The following is a 21,864-nucleotide window of genomic DNA, read 5'->3' as shown; positions in this document are numbered from 1 at the left end:
GTAGCATACATACCTATGTAGGTACCTAGGCAAAATCCCACCAAGATATATGAGAAACAACATCGCTTTGTCATTTACCCAAAGAGTGGACATCCATTAAATCAGCGTGGTATACTTCCCTCGAGTTAGACTAACGATAGCCTAAATAACCCGTTCTTCATTGCCCCCGATATGGACCAATGGCTGTAAGATATCTAAACCTTCAACTTAAGTTTAAAATAATACCTAGTTGATTGCCGGATTAACGTCACGGTGGTTCAAAGTTCCTATTTGAGACAAGGAATTCCTATTTGGGACAGACACGGCCAAATAGAGTAGACTTTAGCACTACCCCACAAAATGCGGAGTGCAGAAGATGGGGAATTTGCCGGCGTTTCTCCGTAGAAGATATCCGGGAGTTTTGAAGGGATTATAAATATAGAGGTAAAGTATGTATAGGAAAATAGCATCAGAAATCAAAGCTGAACTATGGCTTCACTGACTACATTCCTGCTGGTGTGGACATTGGCAGTCCAAACAATCGCCACAGCCGTAAATACCAGCTCTTTCTTGCCAATCCCCAACAAACCACGAGTATTCATTCTCTCCGATATCTCCAACGAGCCCGACGATGCCGAGTCGTTGACCAGATACCTCCTTTACTCCAACCAATTCCACACGGAGGGCATTGTCGCAGTCACCTCAACTTGGTTGCAAAATGAAGTCCATCCAGAGGATATGCTATCCGTGATTGATGCCTATGCGAACATCACGCATAATCTGAACCGTCATGCACCTCCAGATTCGCCATATCCATCAGGGGAACACATGCGTAGTCTCGTGCGAACGGGCCCTGCCGTAAGTTTGGATCTAGTCAAATAATATCCCACACTAAGCTGACAATGAGGACTTCAAGAGCTATGGTATGGCTGCAGTTGGGAATAACATTACTCTTAGCGATGGAGGAAAGCTGCTCCTAGAGCGTCTCCAAGAGGAATCCGATCAGCCCTTGTGGGTTCTCGCCTGGGGCGGAACCAACGTCCTCGCCCAAGTGCTATATAAGATTCACAATAGCTACTCAGCAACCGAAGCTGCTGACTTACGGTCTTGTATTCGTGTCTACACAATCTCAGACCAGGATGACACAGGTGCCTGGATCCGCCAGAAATTCCCAGACATATTTTACATCTCCTCCACTCACGGCTGGAACCAGTATGGTCTTGCAACATGGATTGGAATCTCCGGAGAAGACTACTACGGCGAAGACAAAGGCGGCCCTGATAACTCCAAAGTTACACATAAGTGGCTACGTGATAATATTCAAATCGGGTCATTTGGCAAAGCTGCCTACCCGAGCTATGCGTACATCATGGAAGGAGATACCCCGAGCTTCCTTTATCTCATTCAAAATGGACTTGGTGTCTCCGAACAACCAGATTATGGATCCTGGGGTGGCCGATACTCCAAAGTCAACCCGTCGACTGTTCTGAATTTCAACCACTACAGCGACGTCGCCGACCGCGTTGTCGGCCAAAACAATGGAACTTACATCTCTAACCGTGCAACGGTCTGGCGGTGGAGAAATGCCTTCCAGAATGATTTCGCCGCCCGCATGCAGTGGTCTCTCCCGGCAAATATCAGCAAAGCGAACCATCATCCAGTGATTTCGGTAAATGGCACTGCTGAGCTTGCTCCCTTGAGAATAAATGCAGAGGCCGGATCAAGCCTCATATTTGATGCTTCAGCCACATCAGATCCCGATGGCGACGCTCTGAGCTTTAAGTGGTTCCAGTATCGTGAGCCCGGATCAACTGACTGGAATGTTGCGAGTCAGGTGCCTGAGTTTAATGTCACCTTGGCTAATGGCGGCCGAAAAGCACAGGTGCAGCTTCCTGTAGCTAGTGAGAGCTGTGATGGAAAGGCCCTTACTGCCTCTGGCTGTTGGCTACTACACCTGATCTTGGAAGTGACCGATAATGGCTACCACCCTCTCACGAGCTATCGTCGGATCCTGATTCAAACGACGAACACTACGGACACTTCGTGATGTAAAAATCTATGAATTGGTGATATTTTCAGTCTTCTAATGTACTAATGTCCGGCAATGTGATGTGATTTTCTGATTTAGTGAAGATATCCTTGGGTAGATTTTTCCTAGGGCTTTTTCCATATCATCCAAATTGCTTTTGTACATAATCTCAACAGCAAGTGCACAATTCTATATCTCCGCTTGTTCTTTTCGAAAGTGCCTGGCCAATTTTTCATTCCCCATTGCGATATCGATTGGCGTATTCCCTTCCTTGTCTCGAGCCATGGGATCAAGGCCCTTACCCTGGAGGATTTTAAACCAAGAAATTGCCCGGACGGAAACTAGCCTAGCGACCAAATGCAAGAGCGTCTGTCCATAGCATCACATAGCTCGAGGGCAGTAATGTTATCCACCTGAGGCATGTTGAAATACAACCTTTTTTTTTTCTTCCAGTAGCCAGTTTCGTATGACGAAACAGAGCAATTAGAAAGGGAAGAGCCTAAAGTTACAAAAGTATCAAGCAAAATAACTTGAGCAGACCGCGTACTAGTATTAGTAGTAGTATTAGTACGAATGCAAATGCAAAGTAGGATTTGATGAAGCTTAGCCTGAAATTTATAATTAAATTTAGTTATTACACACCTACATATTACATAGCACTCAAGTCCACTAGGTAGCTTCATTATAAAGTTAAGGCGCCAAGAGCAGTCTGTGTAAGGCAAACTTGGCCCCCGGTTCGTAGATTTGATAATGTACTATGAGGGAGATGTGCCCCTGAGGCGTGTGGTTGAAGTATGGCTGCGTAGGGATCACATCCATCGTTGACCTCAACTTCAACCCCTCGTAATACAAAAAAAAATTGCATTAAACTATTTATAAGAGCTATTAAGTAATAATCAAGTGTTGGGTAGAGGATTACTGAATGAATATATACGTAGTATACAGGGTAGTATGCAGGGAGAGAAAGAGAGAGAGATCGCTGCAGTGTGTATTATCCATCGACCATCGAGGATCATCGTCTCTGGACACCTTCACTCTCTCACGCCTTAGGAATCTTGTCTCGTCCATCTAAATAAACAAGACACATCTAGATCAATAATTCATGAATCATTAACCCCCCAGATCGACGACAAAAAATATCAGGCGGATCAAAATGAATAAAGTCCCCCCCGCCCCGGGTCTATTGACTCCCAAATCCAGATTGGTGTTGCCTCACTATTCGCTCAACCACAACACCATCACCTATGCATCTCGTGTTTTTTTTTATTCAACTTCTTTCATCTTCTTTATTCCCTTTGTTGTAAGTTCTTTGGTTTGATTCAATGATAATCTAATGGATAGGTTTCTCTGCCTGTTGCAAAACATGTCAAGGCCCGGTACCCCCAGCCGCGGGTTTTGTCTCTGCAGCCCATACATTCTTCGTGAATAGTACACGAATTTTCTCAAGGCATGATGTCTTGACCTGTGAATCAACCTCCTGATTCTCGTTATTCGGATCTCAATAAGACATCGTCGCTCAATCATCTCCCCCGGCGGGATATACCTCCTTCATCGAGAGAGGATGGTTCCATCACATTCGTCTTTCTTTCATTCTATCTCTTCGTTTCCTTGATCAGTCTGCAGAGGAACTAGAAGCTCAGGTTATCGATATTTTCTTTCTAATCCCTGTTTTATATCCATTGCCGTCATGGATATTAACCGAAGACACCCGCAGGCCGTGGTTCTGCCAGTTCTATCTTTTCTCTCCATTGCTCTGGCTATTCCGCCATTAATTCTGCATGGAAAGAACCACAATTTCCCTGCTACCAGTCTGATATTCTGGTCAATTCTTCTCAACTTGTTCAACATCATCAATTCTCTCATATGGCCTACGGACGACGTGACATCGTGGTGGGACGGATCTGGTCTCTGCGATATCGAGGTCAAGTTTATGGCTGCCAGCTATGTAGGCATCCCAGGAAGCCTGGCATGCATCTTTCGAAGTCTTGCAATTGTACTGGATACAGACCGGGCCACATTAGTCCCCAGCAAAGGTCAACGTTGGCGCAATCAGTTCATGGAGATTATGTTCTGCATTGCTGTTCCAGTCATCGCAATGATTACGCATATCATGTGGCAGAAGAGCCGATACTTACTATTTGCCATCTCGGGATGTGTGAACAACTTCGACGAAAGCTGGGTCAGTTTCGTCTTTGCATGGATCTGGCCGCCGATTATCTGCCTCATCGCAGCATACTATTGCTGTAAGTATACTCCAAACATATTCCATAAAAACAATCCCCCATTAACTAAACACCACAGGCCTGGTCCTCATCCGCGTACACAAGTACCGAAGTGACTTTGCAAACATCCTCCGTGCCTCCAGCAGCAATTTCGGCAAATCCCGCTTCCTCCGTCTCTTCTTACTCGCCCTATCAATGCTCATCTGTATCCTCCCACTCCAAGGCTACGTCGTTTACAACGACATAATTCTCTCTCTCCCCTGGCACAATTACTCCTGGAGCAGAATCCACAACGGGCAATGGAACAACATCGAAATGGTCCCCATCGAAGGCACCGTCTTCTTCGACCGCTGGACCCCCGTCGCATCAGGCTTCATGATCTTCATCTTCTTTGGCTTCGGCCGCGATGCAACCCGCATGTACCACAATGTCTTCTGGTATCTCGGACTGGGCTACTGCTTCCCGGGCATACAGCCCCCAACAGGTACTCACAGCACGACCCCTTCTCCCCCGCACGCCTCAACAGCAACCACCCTCGTTGGCAGCATCGGCTCCCGTGCCAAATCGCTATTTTCCCGCCAGAAGGAATCAATCGCCACTTTTATCTCTACGCATGATATATACAATGATCTTGAAAAGGGTACTTCTTCACGTTCGTCCCGCCATAGCAATGGCAGGTCGACCAAGAAGTCGCGATGGGGTAGCTTGCCCTGGTCGCTCTTCAACAGACGTCACACTCGTCAGGATATTGATGGGACTCTGCTCACTGACCTCCCCGGCGGTACCTTGCAGACTGTCTCCACAAATGCGTGGGCTAGTCACCGTGATAGTCGAGATTTGTCTAGCGAGCCTACTTCCCCGGAGCTTAATAAGGATTTCATTCATGTGCGGCAGGTTATTAGCCAGCAGAGCGAGGTTAGAGTTCAAGTCTAGTGGGCTTGTTCTTTCTTCTTTGGGGCTTTATCTGGGATTCCAGTGGATTAATATGGTTTTTTTAATCTTGCCTTCGCGTTGGTTTGAGTTCATGGGGATCTGTACATCAGAATAGTACTACTTGAGTATCATAACATAATTTGCGTGGTCGAATGACTCTCGTGCAAAGTGAAAAAATGAAAACTAAAATTCTTTGAATCTCTTTCTGCATAGATGTTTGTTGGTAAACAAGTATAGAACCTAGCGGAGAACCTTTAACCTTTATATATATATCGCCATTACTCCCACAAGAAACGTGGAGAAGGCTAATTATTAATCGGTATGCCTCAACGTAGGTGATTAAGGACAATCCTCCAAATTTGACTTAAAGGAAAGGTAGGAGTTGCCGAAGCAGTAGGATAGTCCACATGGTAAGCCCCAAGGCTGGCATAAGTTCCTTGTAAGCTTTCGCGCGTATAAAATAGAATAACAAGTCATAGCTTGAATCCGGAAAAGGTAATACTTTTCACCCAAGAATCGAGCTTTTGGCATACCTATGTATGTACTATACCACACCATCACGATTGAATTCATACACTACAGAACAAAGTGTATTCAGGGTATAATCGTACAATATAATCACACCGCAAAGGAAGATTCACTCAACCCCACTAGCTGCAAAATGAAACTAGCGACAAATTTAGATTGATACAGAGCCTCGATCAAGAAATCTACTGAGACTCGTCACCGCCGTGATCGGGTCGCTTAAGGACCTCGAGAGTGCCTAGAAGGGTGTTAGACTGAGTCTTGGAGGTGGTTTTTTTTGCTCCCACAGAGTAGCAGCAAATTGAGAAAACGGGGATCGACATACGCTGCACAATGTTCAAAGCGGACCGGGGGTGGCCCTCGCCATCTTCCCAGGTGGACATTTTGGCATCGCCTTCGACGTACACGAGTGTTCTGCGGGAAAGAGGTTAGCTCATCTGCATCAAGCTAAAGCTTAAATTGTTGTATTTGTGCAAATGGACAAAGCCAATTGAGGAGCAGGGCAATCCCATAGCCCAGCTTATATCACTCAACCACGAACATGACATGAAGACGTAATGTCTTATCCGAAGGCGCGTAGCTTCACCGCCAAATCCACATGTCGTAGGTATGTCCGAACAGGCCCACACGATCCCCATGCAGCTCTCAAGCGCTAAAGCAAGCTCTCGCTCTCGCTCTCGATCCACATGACCACACGCGCAGACCTGCCGTATCCAAGCGGCATATAGCAACAACACAACCGACAGACAAGGCGCAATCCAAGCACGCAGTGTTGTTTCCCGCACAAGCTAACAAAATATCAAGAATATCCACTTACCCCTTCTGTAAACCAAGGACGAAATCGCGTTGGGGGCCCTCGGGGACGAAGTTTGTGACGCGCCACCAGCTCGTCTGGCGGTTCTCGCGGTTGCCATGGGATGTAGCAACAGTGTACTTGACGATCTCCTGGCCGGAAGAGGTAGCATGGAGCTCGGGCTCTCCGCCGAGGCGGCCGGTGAGGGTCAGACGGGAGATGGAGTTGGCGGGCGAGGAGCTAAAGGCGCGGGCGGTTTGGGGGACATTGGCCATGCGCATGGCTGGGCGCAGAGAGGAGAGAAAGGCGGACATGGTTGGAGGGAGATGTGTGGATTATGGATTACCAAGTACAGTTAGGAGAGGTTAATTGAGGCTTGTTTTGGCGTGTTTGGTGATGCTGATGACGACACGTGATCCGGACACGTCGCTACCGCTTTCGGATGTGATATGGGGGGCATAAGACAGTTCAGTTGGGCTGCCCAGCTATTATTGTCATTATTATTCATTTATTATTGGATTGAGTCAGGGATTTTGGTTGCAATTGATATTTTTTGGAAATAGAATTGGATACTCCGTACTCCGTAGTCATTTCGGCGAAGCTCACAAGCTTAGGTTACAGAGCTATAGCTCTACCCCGGAATCCTCCTGGTGTAGGATTCTATTCACGGGTCCAGACAGCTATGAGCTCCAGAATTATAAATCCAACGTCTCAAGTGCCGAGTCCAAACAAAAATACAAGAACGAAAAAAAAACGAAGAAATGGAAATCAAACGACGAGGCTAACTCTATTATTTTGAAATCCTTTACTCCGTATACGCCATGTGAATGCCAACACGAACGCGACAGGGTACAATTTTTTAGCTTGATCACGTCACAATCCATCACATCCGACTGTCCCGCGAAGACTGTACAATCATACAATCATACAATCGTACTCCGTACAATTTATACAAGTTGTACAATTCTACGGAGTACACCGCACACCAAACTGGAAATGGCAGCCGATAGGCAGATCGGCCAGGGGGGTAGATCCCAGCGGAGAAGCTGCAATATCGCTGATTGATTGAGCCAGACCGAGAATAAATTAAGATAGCTGTTGTCTCAGATGGACTCCTTACATTGCCAATTAGCGGCCCAACCACGTCGCTGCAGGAGGGGCGTTTGCGAGGCGTCAACAATGGGCTAATATGGCTAACATGGCTAACACGGCCTAGAGCTGCAGGCATCTGCAGGACAATGGTGAGATTGGTCAGGCCCAAGGTCAAACTTAAAGATCAAATTGTTCAAGGTCAAGTGTTCGCTAAATTTGCAAAATCGATAGATCGGGCTATGATAGTCAAGGCGCGGCGCCACCCGTGGAGAAGAGTAGAGAGTCTCTGCTATTCTTTTTTTCCACCGCGAAACTGTGGACTTGAAGGTAAATAGTGGACCATTGCCTATAAGCGAGGGATGACAGCTCACTCGCATCAGATCTGCAGGTGTGTTGTTCAAAAGCTTCGAGAGTAAAGACGCTAGAAGAAGAAAAATACCCCTGAACAAAAAACAAAAAAACAAAAAAAAACAATGGTCCCCTAGAACCCGCAAAAAAACGAGGATTCATGGTTGAATGGCAATATTCGACGAAAGAGAAAAGATAATTAAGCCACAAGATGGGGACATGAGGATCTCTTCTCTCTCTCTTTGGTCCGTGCCAAAGGTACTAGTCCAAGTTGATACAAGTTCATTTGTTAGATCGACCATTTCCTCGATCGGTGGGGGCAAAAGTAGATAGCTCAGGTACAATCGCGTGGCTAAATGTTATTGTCCTCTTATATTCCTTCTAGGGCTCATACTGGGTTCATACTGGGTTCATACTGGATTCTCTCTCCTGTAACTAATCAAACTCAAATTCATGTGAAATGAGTCCTTTTTCCACATCTTTTTTTTTTTTTCGTTTACTTCCGTACTCCGTATATGTAGGGAGGTTTAGGGCTGCTCTCCATTTGTTCTATTTTTTCCTATTCTTTTCTTTTCTTCACCCTACAATGTGTCCCTAACGCCAAGTCAATTAATTCTTTTTTTATTGTTAATTATTAATATTCGTGTACCTCCAGGGCTCCCCCGAGGTCTATATTGATTTCGCGCGTCAACCCTGTGACTAATATTGTGGGATATCCATGGGTGTGAAAGGCGTGCTGGTCTTACAATAACCAAACAAGCTTCTCGGATAATCAATTGCATTTCGTTTTGGAAATCCAGCCAAGATGCGTTGGTCTTTGCTATTGACCCTAATAGTGTCACTGTTCCTACTGGGGACATTGGCAGCGCCAGCTTCAGGCCCAGGACATCGCGATCTGGAAGTCGTCGACCTCGAGGCTAGACAAGAAAAGGAAACGGACCCTATAACGACAGAGAATACTGCCAGCGAGACTACGACGGCTACCCAGGCAGATGCATCAAAAACAGTAACCGATGCGTCAACAGCTACCGAAGCTACAATCTCTGGCGGTACTACCTCAACTACTGGCACGACTGCTACAACTCATGCCACAACCCATGCTACGACGACTACTTCTGCCGCTTCCGCTGCTTCGACTGTACCCTCGCTCGATGGAACAACTGCATCTTCCCAGCAGCAAACGGCAGACTCCACTAGACCAACCTACTCCGGTGGCCTGCCAATCAAGCCGGTCATCACGCCGGCATGGGGTGTTGGGGGTTTTATACTAATTGCCCTTGGGGCTGTCCTGGCTTTCATTGGTGTCCGCCAACAATGGTATTTAATTTTTGATCTTTCGATGACAATAACATTTTGCTAACAAAGAAAAAGGGTCCAAATCTTGCTCTCAACCGGATTCCTTAGCGCATTGGGAGTTACCGTAAGTTCTGTATTCGGAAAATAATAATGACCAAAACTAACCAATTTCTATACAGGTTCTCATCATCTATGTAATGAGCCCACCGGTAAGCAACGCCGTTCAGGGCGGCTATCTCGTCGCCGTCTTCTTTACCGGCGCTGTGTTCGGTGGTCTATCGCTCGTCTTCCGAGAAATCTGTGAGGGACTGGGCTGCCTACTGGGCGGCTTCTGTTTGAGCATGTGGTTCCTTGCTTTGAAATCCGGTGGCCTTCTAACCGAAAGTGCCCCAAAGGCCGGTATGATCATTGCCTTTGCTGTGGGATTCTACTCCCTATCATTCAGCCACTATACACGGCCATACGGCCTGATCGGATGCACCTCATTCGGCGGTGCAACTGCCTTGGTCCTTGGAATCGATTGCTACAGCAGAGCTGGACTCAAAGAATTTTGGTTATACATCTGGGGTAAGTCTAATGTTTTTGTTTCTAAACTGTTCATAGTTGCTGACGAATCCAGGATTGAACCAAAACGTCTTCCCTCTACGAACGGACACCTACCCCGTCACACGCGGTATTCGTGTTGAGCTCGCCGCGAATATCATTATTGCTGTTCTGGGAGTAATCTCCCAGATCAGACTTTGGAATCTCATCAAGGAGCGCAGAGCTAGGGAAGAAGCATCTCGCCTAGAACACACCCGAAAGATCGAAGAAGAAGATGCCGAAGTCGGTCGCCGCCTCGAGGAAAAGAATATCCAGGAGCGTGCCGAATGGGAACTCATTTACGGAAATGGAAAGGCCGCCGATAGCAAAACCGCCTCGGTTTCGGAGACTGCTGTCGGTGACTCGCGACGGGGCTCGGATGGGTTCGACTCCTCTGGTAATGACAAGGAGGGTGAGATCGAACTGAAGGAAATGCCGAGCCCGGATGTTTCTGGTAGTGCCTCTGACGACGAGAAGAACCACCAGGGTGAAAGCAATACTCGTGAACTTGAGGCTGTGCCGGAGGAAGATTCATCCCAGCAGGGTGAATCAGCAGACCAGGAAAAAGGTGCTAAGAATGAGGGTCAACCTGAAGGAAAGACGCCGAGACCTACTACACCTGTTATCACCCATGTCCTTGGCGAGGCCAATGATGACGCCTCTGAGAACGGTGCTGACATCGGTTCGGAGGTTGGTACGCCGCGCTCGAAACGGTTCTCTGGCAGAGAAATGTTGAACCGGCTCTCTTGGCGGAACAGCAATGGTGTGACGAATGCTTCAGAGTCCCAGGAGAGACTAGTGACTCATGATGATGCCAGTTCTTCTGTACTGGGAGTTGTCGATGATCTCCATGAGATGAGCGTCGGTTGCCCGAGCGTTATCTCGGATGCTGATATTGACGATGGTGTTGAAAAGGTGCAACGAGAAATTAACGCCGAGATAGCTCCGGAGAAGGAATCCGCAGACGTGGAGATCAAGTCGAATGCCGGCTCACAAGTTGTCCAAGATACCGGACTCCATGTCGATACAACCACGGCCCAAAAAGACGCCGAGAAAGTGATCACCGAAGAAACTGCTGTCAGCAAGACTGTCCAACAGATATCTCCTCCCGAGAGCACCGTTGCCGACAGTCCTTTAGAGAATTCCGGCATCTCTGAAGCGTCGGAGAAGCCCCAATCGCCAGAAACTCCCGCAACAGATGTTGAAGCAGACATTCCAGATGCTTCGAGGAAGACCGAGGAAGTCAAGCCCACAGCTACATTGGAGCCATCGCCTCTGAACAATACAGAAGGGGGAAAGGTGGAGGATGGTAATGAAGATCGACCTTCTACTGCTGAAACTATCAAAGCCGAGCCCATCCCTGAGCCTGTTGTATCTTTGCCCGAGCCGAAGGTTGAGCCACAGATCAAGGTGCTCAAGAAACTGGATGCATCAAATGTCAAATGCATCCCCGAGCAAACATCACGAGTGATCCATTCGTACCGCACGAACGAATGGGCCAAGCATCTTGCCGATGCGGACACCCCTGAAATGGAGCCAATCGAGTTCGAACCTGAACCTGAAGTAGAAGACTCAGAGGAGGTTCACGAGACCGCGGCAATTGTTGATGTAGGCGGTCTTCTCCAGACACCTCTCACTGCACAGCCACCACCAATCGTGAACAGGCCTGGATTTGATGATATGGACAATCAACAACCTGCCTACGTCTCATCGGTACCCTCGCCGGATATTCCCCGATCGAAGACACGGACAGGCACGCAAGGTCTCACCAAAGCGGATCCAAATTTGACCCGGAACAACTCGACAGCTTCAGTCAACGTCCTACGTTCAGCTTCTGGCCCACTTCCCCCTCAGGAACCGGGAATGATGGCGAGGCGCAACACATCGACTCCCATGTTGACAATCACTACTGCCAACGAGCCCAAAGAAGCAGAGCCATCACCACGCTGGAATGGACCACCTCCCCTCCTCGCAGTCCGCGAGAATATGGTCCGAAACCGCATGTCCTCAACATCCAACCGCTTCGATCCCTGGGCCGCACGCAATCTATCCCGACAGTCCCTACCTGACATGGCGCCTCTCGTCTCCCCAATTTCACCTCCGCTCTCCATCCCCGAAGAAACGGAGATAGAACATAAACAAATCCAACCCAATGAGGACGACATCCCACTTTCCAAGCGGCGCGCCCTACTACAGCGCCGGACAGTGCAGTCCCCATCTGCATTAAGTCTTGCCAACCTGGAGGCTGCCCAAACCCCAACGTATACCCCACCAGCTCCCGCCGACGAGCTGAACCGTTCTGCTTCAAGAATGGCAGCGTGGCGACAATCTGTCCGCGAGGAAATCACCCTAAAGCAAGATCCTTCGACTCTCCAGTCTAGACCCCTCAGTCCGATCAGCCCCACTGACCGGCGCACTACATGGAACCCTGTGCAGCAGATGCGCGACGCCTCCTCTGCTCAGCTGGGCGATGCCATTGCAGACGGCATGCAGCGTGGCAACATGACGGATCTACATCGCCAGGCAATGCGACGTATGCAGGCTTCGGCGAATCGAAAGCTGTAGTCCCATTGGTTCATTCATTTTACTCGATACCCTTTGATTTGTTATATTTTTTATTATTTTTTATATATATACCAGGTGTTGTTATTACACGCCATGGCGATGTGTCTTTCCGACGACTTTATGAAGTATTTATTGCATCCATGTCTATAATTACTATTTGATAATGCATATTTTTGCCCAATCCATGTCTATGCAGCAAGTAAGACGGTCTTACCGAGCGCTACCGAGACTTGGCCTGAATTAAAATGCAGTTCGTCATTGATAATAGCAATAGTACCTCGATTAGCGTTTGCTAGAGTGTGCATACTATACCCAATAAAAGCCAAGATGAAACAAGGGACGGTGGATTAATCACAGTGAAACTGGGGGCAAACGACTCGCATATATTTTATTAACATTATTGGATGTGTATCCCTTTCGAGTCATTGTCACCTTGATATAAGATATAGAATCCTTTTTCATGTCCAATTTTCTATTTTTTCTGTCATTTAGCCAGAGTCAACATTATATACGCCCATTATATACGCCAAGCAAGCTTCTGATATACGGATTTACAAGGATTACACGAATTTCACCTCAAATTTCACCGACAAATTCAAACCTCCTTTCTTATCCCTCTAATTGTTTTTTAATCTTATTTCTTACACTCATTTGTTGCATGTCCACATAGGGCACTTTTTCCTGGCCCGGCCTCCATCTCCACTCCAATTCTCCCCCTCTCCTTTCTCCCCTCAAAACGGCGTCCTTAAACTCCCCCAGACCTCAATCGAGGGAGGAAGAAGCCTACTGTTATCCACGCGGTCAACAATTCCTACCCCAGCCTCCAGCCAATCGCGCCCCCGTGGAGTCAACTCCGTCATTCGTTCGCGCCCAGCGGCGACAGTGCGTCCCGATCTCAGGCCCGCCGTCGCTCCTCCGCCCACCAGCAGTCCGACTAGCAAACCCAGTCAACCACGTCCCACGAATAACCCCAATAACTGTCCGCCCCCACCAATCAGACGAGAGTCTCCCACTAGGCTTCGGCCACTCACGCGACGCTCACCCCCTCCTCAGCGTCCCAGAGCGACGCCGCAGCCGCTTAACCCCGTCCCCGAGCAGCCTACTCGTCGAGCGCAGCCAGGGGGAAACAGAAAGTGGCCGTACTAGCATTGCCCTGCCTAGACGACACCGTCGCAGCGAAGAATTCACAGAAATGGCAGCCGCATTCTCGGGCAGCGCTGCGCGCGAAACGGAGAACTTGCGTCCCCCCGAAGCTGTTCACCTCACACAGAACGGAACTCGTCAAAACGACCGTCCCCGCCACGCTCAGTCACAAACTTCTCTCCGCTCTCAGTCTCAGATCGCTTCGGTCCCTTCACATACTGGTCAGCCGCACGCGGATGTCGCTGAGGAGCTCGCTTGGGGCCCGGCTCACCCTTGTTTCCCGCATATTAATCCCCATGTGCCTATCGGGTCGAGGGAGCATATGGCGACACGTGTGATTCGGATCCGGCGCGATTGGATGATTAAGGGTGATTTGGCGCCGACGTTTTCGAATCTGTATCCTGAGATTCTTGATCCGTTGTTGTCGGAGCAGGAGTTTCGACGGGTGATTTCTACCGTCAATGATGGCATTATCAAGGCATTTGACCCGTTCAGTTTTCGCAATTGGTTCGATGGTGCAATGGGTTTGTTGACTGGCTGGGTATGGGATGATCTCAATGCCCCCGCGACAAAAAGCCAACTACAGCATGTTGAGGCTTGGTTGGAGACTTGGAACCGTGAGGTCGGCGCCAAGGATGGTGTTCATATCTGGAGCTTGAGGCGGACGGCATATATGTCGCTTGATATCCAGATTCCTGATCCCAAGGTTGGCATCGTACCCAGTGAGGCACCTTCGGCTCCTAATACCAGGCCGAGTACTGGTATTGGGGCTGGGTCTTGATGGGGTTTTTGTCGGACTGGAGTGCGCCGTTTTTTCCATTTTGCTTTCTGATTGTACATCTTTGTGATTTGTTCCCTTCTTGGGACCTCTGCATGATATCCATCCCGCGGCTGTTTTTTTCGACACCGGATCTTTCCTTATATACCTTCGCCTTTCGAGTTCGAGGCTTCCTTTTAATCTTGTTGTGATCTGATACCTTTCTTTCATATTTCTTCTGTTAGCTTCGTCTACATATCCCTGTTGATTCCCCTAGGGGCTACTTTACCCTGATTTCTTATTGTCATCTTGGCCATGCCTCTTTGTCCATATCCGGCTGGCACACTGCATTCTAACCTTTAGACTTGTTGGCATTCTCAAAAGAATTATATCGCGGATTTGCTTTCTCTCCGCTTTAACGCTCATTTCACCTTGATGTTTAATAGAAGTAGAACAGCCTATGGTTCATATGGTAATCATATATATGTCTTATGTTTGCTTTGTCTGAATGGGATGCCTTCTACTGCATTTTCTGGTATCCATCACGACAAGCCATACATTAGGCGAGAATACCAACGCAACAAGTAAGCATGTATATCAAGCTCAATTCCGGGTTCCGGGTATAGTCCACCATGGATCTATTAAGTCACTGATCTAAGATAGTCTCTTCAATGTTTCCTGACCCTTCTCATCCAAATCCAGATACCGTCTTAGATTACACATATCCTTCCAAAATGCCTTGGCATCTTCATACCCCTCGCCGTGTGCGCCTAAGCGCTCTTGCAGCAAACTCATCCATTCAACGTCCATATCTGTAAAACCGAGAGAGGCCGAGATATCCATACCAGATAGGAAAATAGGCAGCATACTCCCAGTCAAGTATACCAACGACCCTCCCATCTTGGACCATGGCATTGCCTAGATTGAGGTCGCAATGACTGAAAACATAGGGCTTGCATTTGGTAGGCGCTGCTTTAACTAAAACTTTTAGCGGTAGATGGTGAAGGTTAAGGCTGAGAGTATCCCAGAGTTCTCAGTAGGATGTCCAGCTACATGCGATGTAGCCCTTGTCGGATATTGTTGGGAATTTAAAAGAACTAGGTTTGATACAGGAGATGGAATTTAGTGGATGAAAAAGGGAGAAGTAGCCTACCTTTTGCTTTATAATGCACATTTATATGGCTTCAAGGCTACGAATACTCCGAGAAAACAACGTAGAGGTCACATAATTTTAAACTGAAGATCCCACTCTTGTCAGTTCTTTCAGTTCTTTTCTTTTCAGATTTTTAGGACATTAGCAGATTTCAGAGTATGTATGGAGTACAACATAGTTGGATCATCCACTGGAGTTGACCTCCTTTTATACCTCAGGCGGTGTCGATCCACCCCCCACCCCTGTTTCCGCAGCTCTCCAACTTCCATCCCCAGGAGCAATTCGACTAATCACAACAATATGCTCTCGGGGGTCCTCATATTTAACCAGAAGGGCGAAAACCTCATTTTTCGCGCCTTCCGCAGCGATTGTCGTCCGCGACTAGCCGACATCTTCCGCATCCAAGTCATCTCCAATCCCCAGGTGCGCTCGCCGATCCTGACCTTGGGCTCGACGACCTTCAGCCATGTCAAGCACGAAAACATCTACTTGGTAGCTGTGACCAAGAGCAATGCCAATGCCGCGCTGGTCTTCGAGTTCCTCTACCGGCTGGTCATGCTGGGCAAGAGCTATTTCGGGAAACTCGACGAGGAGGCCGTGAAGAACAATTTTGTCCTGATTTACGAGCTGCTCGATGGTAAGAGATGGAAAGGGCCCAATTCCCTACAAGCAGACCCTAACGATTGATGATACAGAAATCCTCGACTTTGGATACCCCCAGAACACCGATCCAGATACCCTGAAAATGTACATCACAACCGAAGGCGTTAAATCCGCCATCACCAACAACCCAACAGACTCCTCCCGAATTACCCAACAAGCAACTGGTGCTATCTCCTGGCGCCGCTCCGACATAAAATACCGCAAAAACGAAGCCTTCGTCGACGTAATCGAAGATGTCAATCTCTTGATGTCCGCAACAGGCACCGTCCTCCGCGCCGACGTTAACGGCCAGATCGTCATGCGCGCCTACCTCACCGGCACCCCAGAATGCAAATTCGGCCTGAACGACCGTCTCCTTCTAGACAGCGGCGAGACCTCCAGCAACATGAATAACCCTGGCGGTGGTAACGGACTCAGCACATCAAAGACCACGCGCGCTGCGGCAGGCTCCGTCACGCTGGAAGACTGTCAGTTCCACCAGTGCGTGAAGCTGGGCCGTTTCGACGCAGACCGCATCATCTCCTTCGTGCCGCCGGACGGCGAGTTCGAGCTGATGCGCTACCGCGCCACAGAGAACGTCAACTTGCCTTTCAAGGTGCACCCGATTGTGCGCGAGATCGGTACTACAAAGGTCGAATACAGTGTTGCTATCAAAGCGAATTACAGCTCCAAGCTCTTCGCTACAAATGTGGTTATTCGTATCCCCACGCCGCTTAATACTGCCAAGACTACGGAGCGCACGAGCCAGGGCCGCGCCAAGTATGAACCGGAGCAGAACAATATTGTCTGGAAGATTGCGCGTTTCTCTGGACAGTCGGAGTACGTGCTTAATGCGGAGGCAACGCTTACGACTATGACGCATCAGAAAGCTTGGAGTCGTCCGCCATTGAGTCTTTCGTTTAGTTTGCTCATGTTTACCTCTTCTGGTTTGCTGGTGCGCTATCTTAAGGTCTTTGAGAAGAATAACTATAGCTCTGTCAAGTGGGTGCGCTACATGACCCGCGCAGGGAGCTATGAGATTCGGTATGTGTTTTATCTTTTATCTTTCCGCTGGTGGTATGGTTTTTGTCGCTAACTCAAATCTCTTCATTTAGATTCTGATCATTCTCCAAATTTCGAGATGATTTTGGTTCGTGTGGGAGAGAATTCCAACGAATAGTGTTGATATCAATGGACCTGAGTCCAGTTTCATGTTAATTTTACTTTGCGCAGCACAATTGGTGTCTGGCGTTGGATGGAGCCATATACATACTGGATTTTTCACAAATATCCAATTTCTCATTTCCCGTACCTTGAATATGTGATTGTAGGTGAGTTTGATGTTGAGTGCTAGGGATATTCAGAACCATGGCAAAAATTCGAAGGTGGATAATAGCAGGTTTTTAGCTCTGCTCTAGGCATATCTATCCCAGGCCTCATAAGCTCAGATAGAAGCTTGGCTCTACCTACTGAGTCGAGAGAGCCGGTTAGTCACAAACAATATAAATACGATGAGACGATTGTAACTACCATGCATTGAGCGATAGTCAAGATATACGTCTACTTTCTTATAGTTGGGAGTAATAGATAATGATAATGAAAAATCTAGGTCAAGTTGGTAGTAGTAGATAGTAGTACAATTCCCAAACAAACAGCAGGTGTGGAAAAGTAAGTCACACAGAAAGAACACTTTATGAGCAGGAAAAAAGAAACAGAAGCATATTCACATAGCCCGAGTAGAACGGAACTCATAACACCGGAAAAAGCAAAAAGAAAGCAATTTGTGCTGGTCAATCGACAACAAACCGAGAAAATAAACAACAGATACAAGAAGATATGATAATACAGGGGTGTTTTGACAAATGGGAATAGGGTCAGTCACAGGGTGGTACAGGGATCATATAATACATTAATAAAAGACAGGAATAATTGCCAGAAGCAATATTCAACGGCGATGTGGGCGCAGGCCGACACGACCCTCACCAACGAGGGACTGCCACCTAGGCCCAACGTGGCTGCGGCCCATTTGGCGCGCGCACTCATCCCATTCTTGTTGGGAGAGGCTAAATTTCTCAAGGACCAGCTCGAGAAGGCGTTGGTCTTCTTGCGGGGTCCAGTCTTGTGGAACCGAAGGAGTGTGTTCCTCTGTCACCTCGATGGAGGGCAGAGGCGCGTCTGGATTAACGCATGAGCCAGCCGGGATGTCATAATCCATCTGGCGACGAGGAGGAGAGGGAGGAGATTGGGTGACAGGAGGAGAGTGTAGAGAGTAAAAGTCTGTGGAAGAAAGGCCGAGAGGCATGTTGTAGGGAACGTGACGGCGGCGTTTGGGAGTCGCGAAGCGGTTGCGTGGGCGACTCATCTCCGCGTCGCTGTCATCGTCATCGAAAATGTCGCGGCGGCGCTTGTTTGCGCCGCGCGCGGGGGCGGAAGGAGGAGGGGGTGGTGAGAGAGCGGCGGTTCTGGGTGGTGGTGTTTGTCTAGGAGAGACTGGGCGCGCGGTTTTTTGCGATCGCGGCGAGCGACGGGGTGTGTTGAAAGGGAGAGGGCTCTGGAGGCGTTGGGATTTCACTGATCGTGATGAAGGCGTGGGTGATCTGTTGAGTAGAGACTGTAGTGCGCGGCAGGTGCCGAGGAGACCGTTGCCTGATGGAAATCCTGTGTCGGATGGGGGAGGAGTTGAGAATTGGCGACTGGGTGTGAAGCGAGACGACCGGCGCACTTCGCATGGGAGGGCGGATGGGAGAAGCATGATTTGTAGATATAAATTTAATTGCGCGATTTGAGCGATTTGAAGTTGGTTTGAAGATGAATGATATCCAAGAGAGAGAGAGTCAACGAGTTGTTGCGCGGTCGCGCGATTTGTGGGTAGGCTGCGATTGCGCCGGAGGCGGTTGCGATGCGCGACAAGGGGGTTGAGGATGCGAAAATGAATGGATGATCTTGTCGTTGAAATGCGCTTCGATTTGCACCTTTTCCGGGGGATGCGACAGCAAGTTGGTGATATGAATGTTTTGGTGAGTTGTAGGGAAGAAGTTGGAGGGGAAAGGCCGATAAAAAGAAAATTGGGGCCGCAAACGGTCAAGCGAATGATCTCCCCGTGTAACGTCAAGTTTATTTTAGGTCAAAGAATGTGATCTATTCTTGATTTCAGATTCGAAATTGAAAAGAACAATGAAACACTTGAAATAGCTGAGAAATAGCTGAGAAATAGCTGAAACACTTGAAACGGTTGGAAAAGAATGGAGTGTATGAGAAAGGTCTCAAGGGTCAACGAAAGTGATTATAGGAGTGATGATAGGAATACTAGATAGAACCAGGAATGAAGGCCTTGATACCTTTCTATTATACTTGTAGCTACTCAAGGACTTAGAAGTGTAGAACTTCCAGTGAAACAGTATACTAAGGAGTCTAGGACAAGAGGGATTACATGCAAGGCGCATACAAAGAGAGGACAACAGGCACGAGGCACCCCTGAGACACTTTTTTTCAATTACATTTCCTATTTGGGCAACAGATCGACCTTTGAGTTTCTTTGAATTTTCTTGAAGATCATGATTGTATTGTATTGCAATGTCAATGGCGTTGGGCTGCATACCAAGTATCTGAGCACGGCCCTAGATGTTAGACGCGCTAGATGATGTGTTTTTTTTTGATCTCCTGATCTCCATCTTTGCCACTGGGGGATGTCGTATTTTAATAATGATCTGAAAGAGGGTGAGGTTCCCTTTCTACTGTTCTCCTACCACAGGCTTCTACCCTTCACCAGCCTAGGAGACTTGTTCCCTGTCATACCAGCCCTCTAGGACTCTAGGACTCTAGGACTCTAGGACTCTAGGACTATAGGACCTTTGAACACTGGCCTATGATCATACTCTTAGACTTTGTAAATATTCTGGTGGAATGGCTGAATTGTGGCATTCATAATTTTCAACGCGTTGACGCGTCGCGCGTTTCGCGTAACGCGACGTGACGCGCCAAGACTTTTGAGCCCTAATATGAAGTATACTCTACTATGTACTCCGTATGTACTCCGTAGTACCAATGGATTACAACATGGTGTGAAAAAACAGACCACCCACTATGGAGTACTCGTGGGTCAATGCTTAGAATGCCATGTGCCCTATAGGATCAACCAGGGTCATCCCACTCGGGGCATTTTCTATACCGTACTGTAAGAAATCCCACTACCCTTGCTTCTCCTTACAGGGGAGTACTCAACTCAACTCGTGCAAAGATACAGCCTGCATTATCTTGCAGAGTCTGCAGAGCTCTGCCTGCATCTACCACATTGTGGGGTGCAGACTGGCTGCACAGTGCGGGCCGGCAAGTCTGCTACAGATCCATAGCACATAGACTCATTGTTGCACTAATTACGACGTACAAATAGAATAGTTGGTAAATAATATTTCCTTCGTGCTACTCGCAAAGGGAGATCTGCTCCTTGAACCCCAACTGAACCAGAAAGGCTGACAGCGCCACTAGACCCATGACGGACTGAATCCCGTCTACAATACCGAGTGGAGAGCCTTCAAAGTACCCCGTAGCCACCCTCCATTCCAAGACCCGTGCTCCCAGCCACTGATCAAAATCCAATCTAATGCAAGGGGTAGCCCGAGATAGAATTATCCCCGGGAGTCATATCCTCACACAAGGTTAGGCTTCAGGAAGTTAGGGCACAGGGAAAACATCAATAGTACAGGGCAATAAACACCAAATCTAGAATAGATCAAAGTTTTTAATTTCCAAGATTTTCCTCTCATATCCATGGATGGATGCTATCTAAGCTTCTCCTGCGGGATCCTGTGGCGTTCATGCAAGACATAAACCCCTTCCCACGGGCCCTGATGTCGATCATCTCCACATTCCTTTGGTCTACAAGCCCTAATGTGGCTGGGATACTACTTGCCCCTCTAAGTCCCGCCTTGGAGGTCATAGAGCAACATCCTAAGGTTTCACAGGTTCACCTTTATGGCCTCATCATCTCAGACATCGCTCAATATGGCAGTTCTCTTGCAACATCACTCTCGCCCTGTCTTGCTGTCTGAGGTCAAAATGTGTGAGTCTGTTAGCGATCACTCCTCTAAGCCCCGGATCTGTTACTCCATACACTATTGCTTTCCCTGTCTTTTCTTGGGAATACTCTTACAGCTAACAGGGCGTTGTTATTGGGTCTAGGGGCTGTTCTATTCCGTCCCCCCCGGACAGGTACCGGAATCATTCTAAAAGAGGGGTTATAGGATCCAACTTCAATGTACGGTCTCTCTAGTAATTTAATGGCTATCAAAGAAGAGCCTGGTTCACAGCACTCGAGGTTGTCTTGTAAACAGACGCCATCTACTCCAAATCATGTGTACAATCAACCTCCCCATTACTCAACCACCCATTGGCGTGGAAGTGAGACCATCTCTCCAGGCTCGCTACCGATCAGCACCCCCCCATTGCTATATTGAGTTCCCCCTCTTCTCCCTCCCCCTGCCCTACTCTCACAGTCACACGATAAGGATCTGCCATTCTTTTCGGTGACTAGTAACCCTACCCGAGGCATAGGGATAAGAATAAAGAGGCTACCCAAGAAGTGGGCACACTAACCGGACCCTGGCTGCATAGTGCCCAATGGACAGTGGAAGCACTCTTGTCCTATCCTTATCCGTGTGGCTCAAGTAATAGCTATTATTGCCTTCCCTTGCCCCCTCCTATCCTCTGTGGGTCTTGGGCTATATACTCGAAGGTTCAAGAACTATTGCCTGTGTAACTTGCTTCCTAGGGATGGTTATTGAGTGACGATGATGTATCCTCTCACTT

At 48.1% G+C, this 21,864-nt stretch overlaps 8 protein-coding genes across 8 annotated transcripts; 5 read left to right on the top strand and 3 right to left on the bottom strand.

The window, feature by feature from the left end:
* Positions 1 to 468: 468 nt before the first annotated feature.
* Positions 469 to 2,026, top strand: N7487_000684 (DUF1593 domain-containing protein; the record flags this gene model as incomplete). The annotated part of the gene is made up of 2 exons (XM_056868432.1): positions 469 to 837; positions 896 to 2,026. 2 exons carry the CDS (start codon positions 469 to 471, stop codon positions 2,024 to 2,026), a joined length of 1,500 nt encoding a protein of 499 aa, XP_056733216.1.
* A 1,669-nt stretch (positions 2,027 to 3,695) lies between these two features.
* On the top strand, positions 3,696 to 5,163 carry N7487_000683 (pheromone receptor; the record flags this gene model as incomplete). Its single annotated transcript, XM_056868431.1, has 2 exons — positions 3,696 to 4,251; positions 4,310 to 5,163. 2 exons carry the CDS (start codon positions 3,696 to 3,698, stop codon positions 5,161 to 5,163), a joined length of 1,410 nt encoding a protein of 469 aa, XP_056733215.1.
* A 710-nt stretch (positions 5,164 to 5,873) lies between these two features.
* Positions 5,874 to 6,795, bottom strand: N7487_000682 (single-stranded DNA-binding protein; the record flags this gene model as incomplete). Its single annotated transcript, XM_056868430.1, has 3 exons — positions 5,874 to 5,926; positions 6,014 to 6,102; positions 6,506 to 6,795. 3 exons carry the CDS (start codon positions 6,793 to 6,795, stop codon positions 5,874 to 5,876), a joined length of 432 nt encoding a protein of 143 aa, XP_056733214.1.
* Positions 6,796 to 8,726: 1,931 nt separating this feature from the next.
* Positions 8,727 to 12,364, top strand: N7487_000681 (uncharacterized protein; the record flags this gene model as incomplete). The annotated part of the gene is made up of 4 exons (XM_056868429.1): positions 8,727 to 9,238; positions 9,293 to 9,341; positions 9,397 to 9,784; positions 9,837 to 12,364. 4 exons carry the CDS (start codon positions 8,727 to 8,729, stop codon positions 12,362 to 12,364), a joined length of 3,477 nt encoding a protein of 1,158 aa, XP_056733213.1.
* A 1,192-nt stretch (positions 12,365 to 13,556) lies between these two features.
* On the top strand, positions 13,557 to 14,288 carry N7487_000680 (ERF4 family protein; the record flags this gene model as incomplete). The annotated part of the gene is made up of 1 exon (XM_056868428.1): positions 13,557 to 14,288. The coding sequence occupies one exon, from the start codon at positions 13,557 to 13,559 to the stop codon at positions 14,286 to 14,288; it is 732 nt and encodes a 243-aa protein (XP_056733212.1).
* Positions 14,289 to 14,918: 630 nt separating this feature from the next.
* N7487_000679 (uncharacterized protein) lies at positions 14,919 to 15,179 on the bottom strand (the record flags this gene model as incomplete). Its single annotated transcript, XM_056868427.1, has 1 exon — positions 14,919 to 15,179. One exon carries the CDS (start codon positions 15,177 to 15,179, stop codon positions 14,919 to 14,921), a length of 261 nt encoding a protein of 86 aa, XP_056733211.1.
* A 538-nt stretch (positions 15,180 to 15,717) lies between these two features.
* Positions 15,718 to 17,220, top strand: N7487_000678 (AP-2 complex subunit mu; the record flags this gene model as incomplete). The annotated part of the gene is made up of 3 exons (XM_056868426.1): positions 15,718 to 16,054; positions 16,113 to 17,103; positions 17,175 to 17,220. 3 exons carry the CDS (start codon positions 15,718 to 15,720, stop codon positions 17,179 to 17,181), a joined length of 1,335 nt encoding a protein of 444 aa, XP_056733210.1. The 3' UTR covers positions 17,182 to 17,220.
* Positions 17,221 to 18,004: 784 nt separating this feature from the next.
* Positions 18,005 to 18,811, bottom strand: N7487_000677 (uncharacterized protein; the record flags this gene model as incomplete). The annotated part of the gene is made up of 1 exon (XM_056868425.1): positions 18,005 to 18,811. The coding sequence occupies one exon, from the start codon at positions 18,809 to 18,811 to the stop codon at positions 18,005 to 18,007; it is 807 nt and encodes a 268-aa protein (XP_056733209.1).
* Between the last annotated feature and the right edge of the window lie 3,053 nt (positions 18,812 to 21,864).

The sequence above is a fragment of the Penicillium crustosum genome (genome assembly GCF_028827405.1).
Source record: "Penicillium crustosum strain IBT 35664 chromosome Unknown utg000001l_segment0_segment0, whole genome shotgun sequence".
In the NCBI taxonomy this organism is placed as follows: domain Eukaryota; kingdom Fungi; phylum Ascomycota; class Eurotiomycetes; order Eurotiales; family Aspergillaceae; genus Penicillium; species Penicillium crustosum.
The sequence above is the reverse complement of the archived record's forward strand: the minus strand, read 5'-3'. Positions and strand labels throughout refer to the sequence as shown.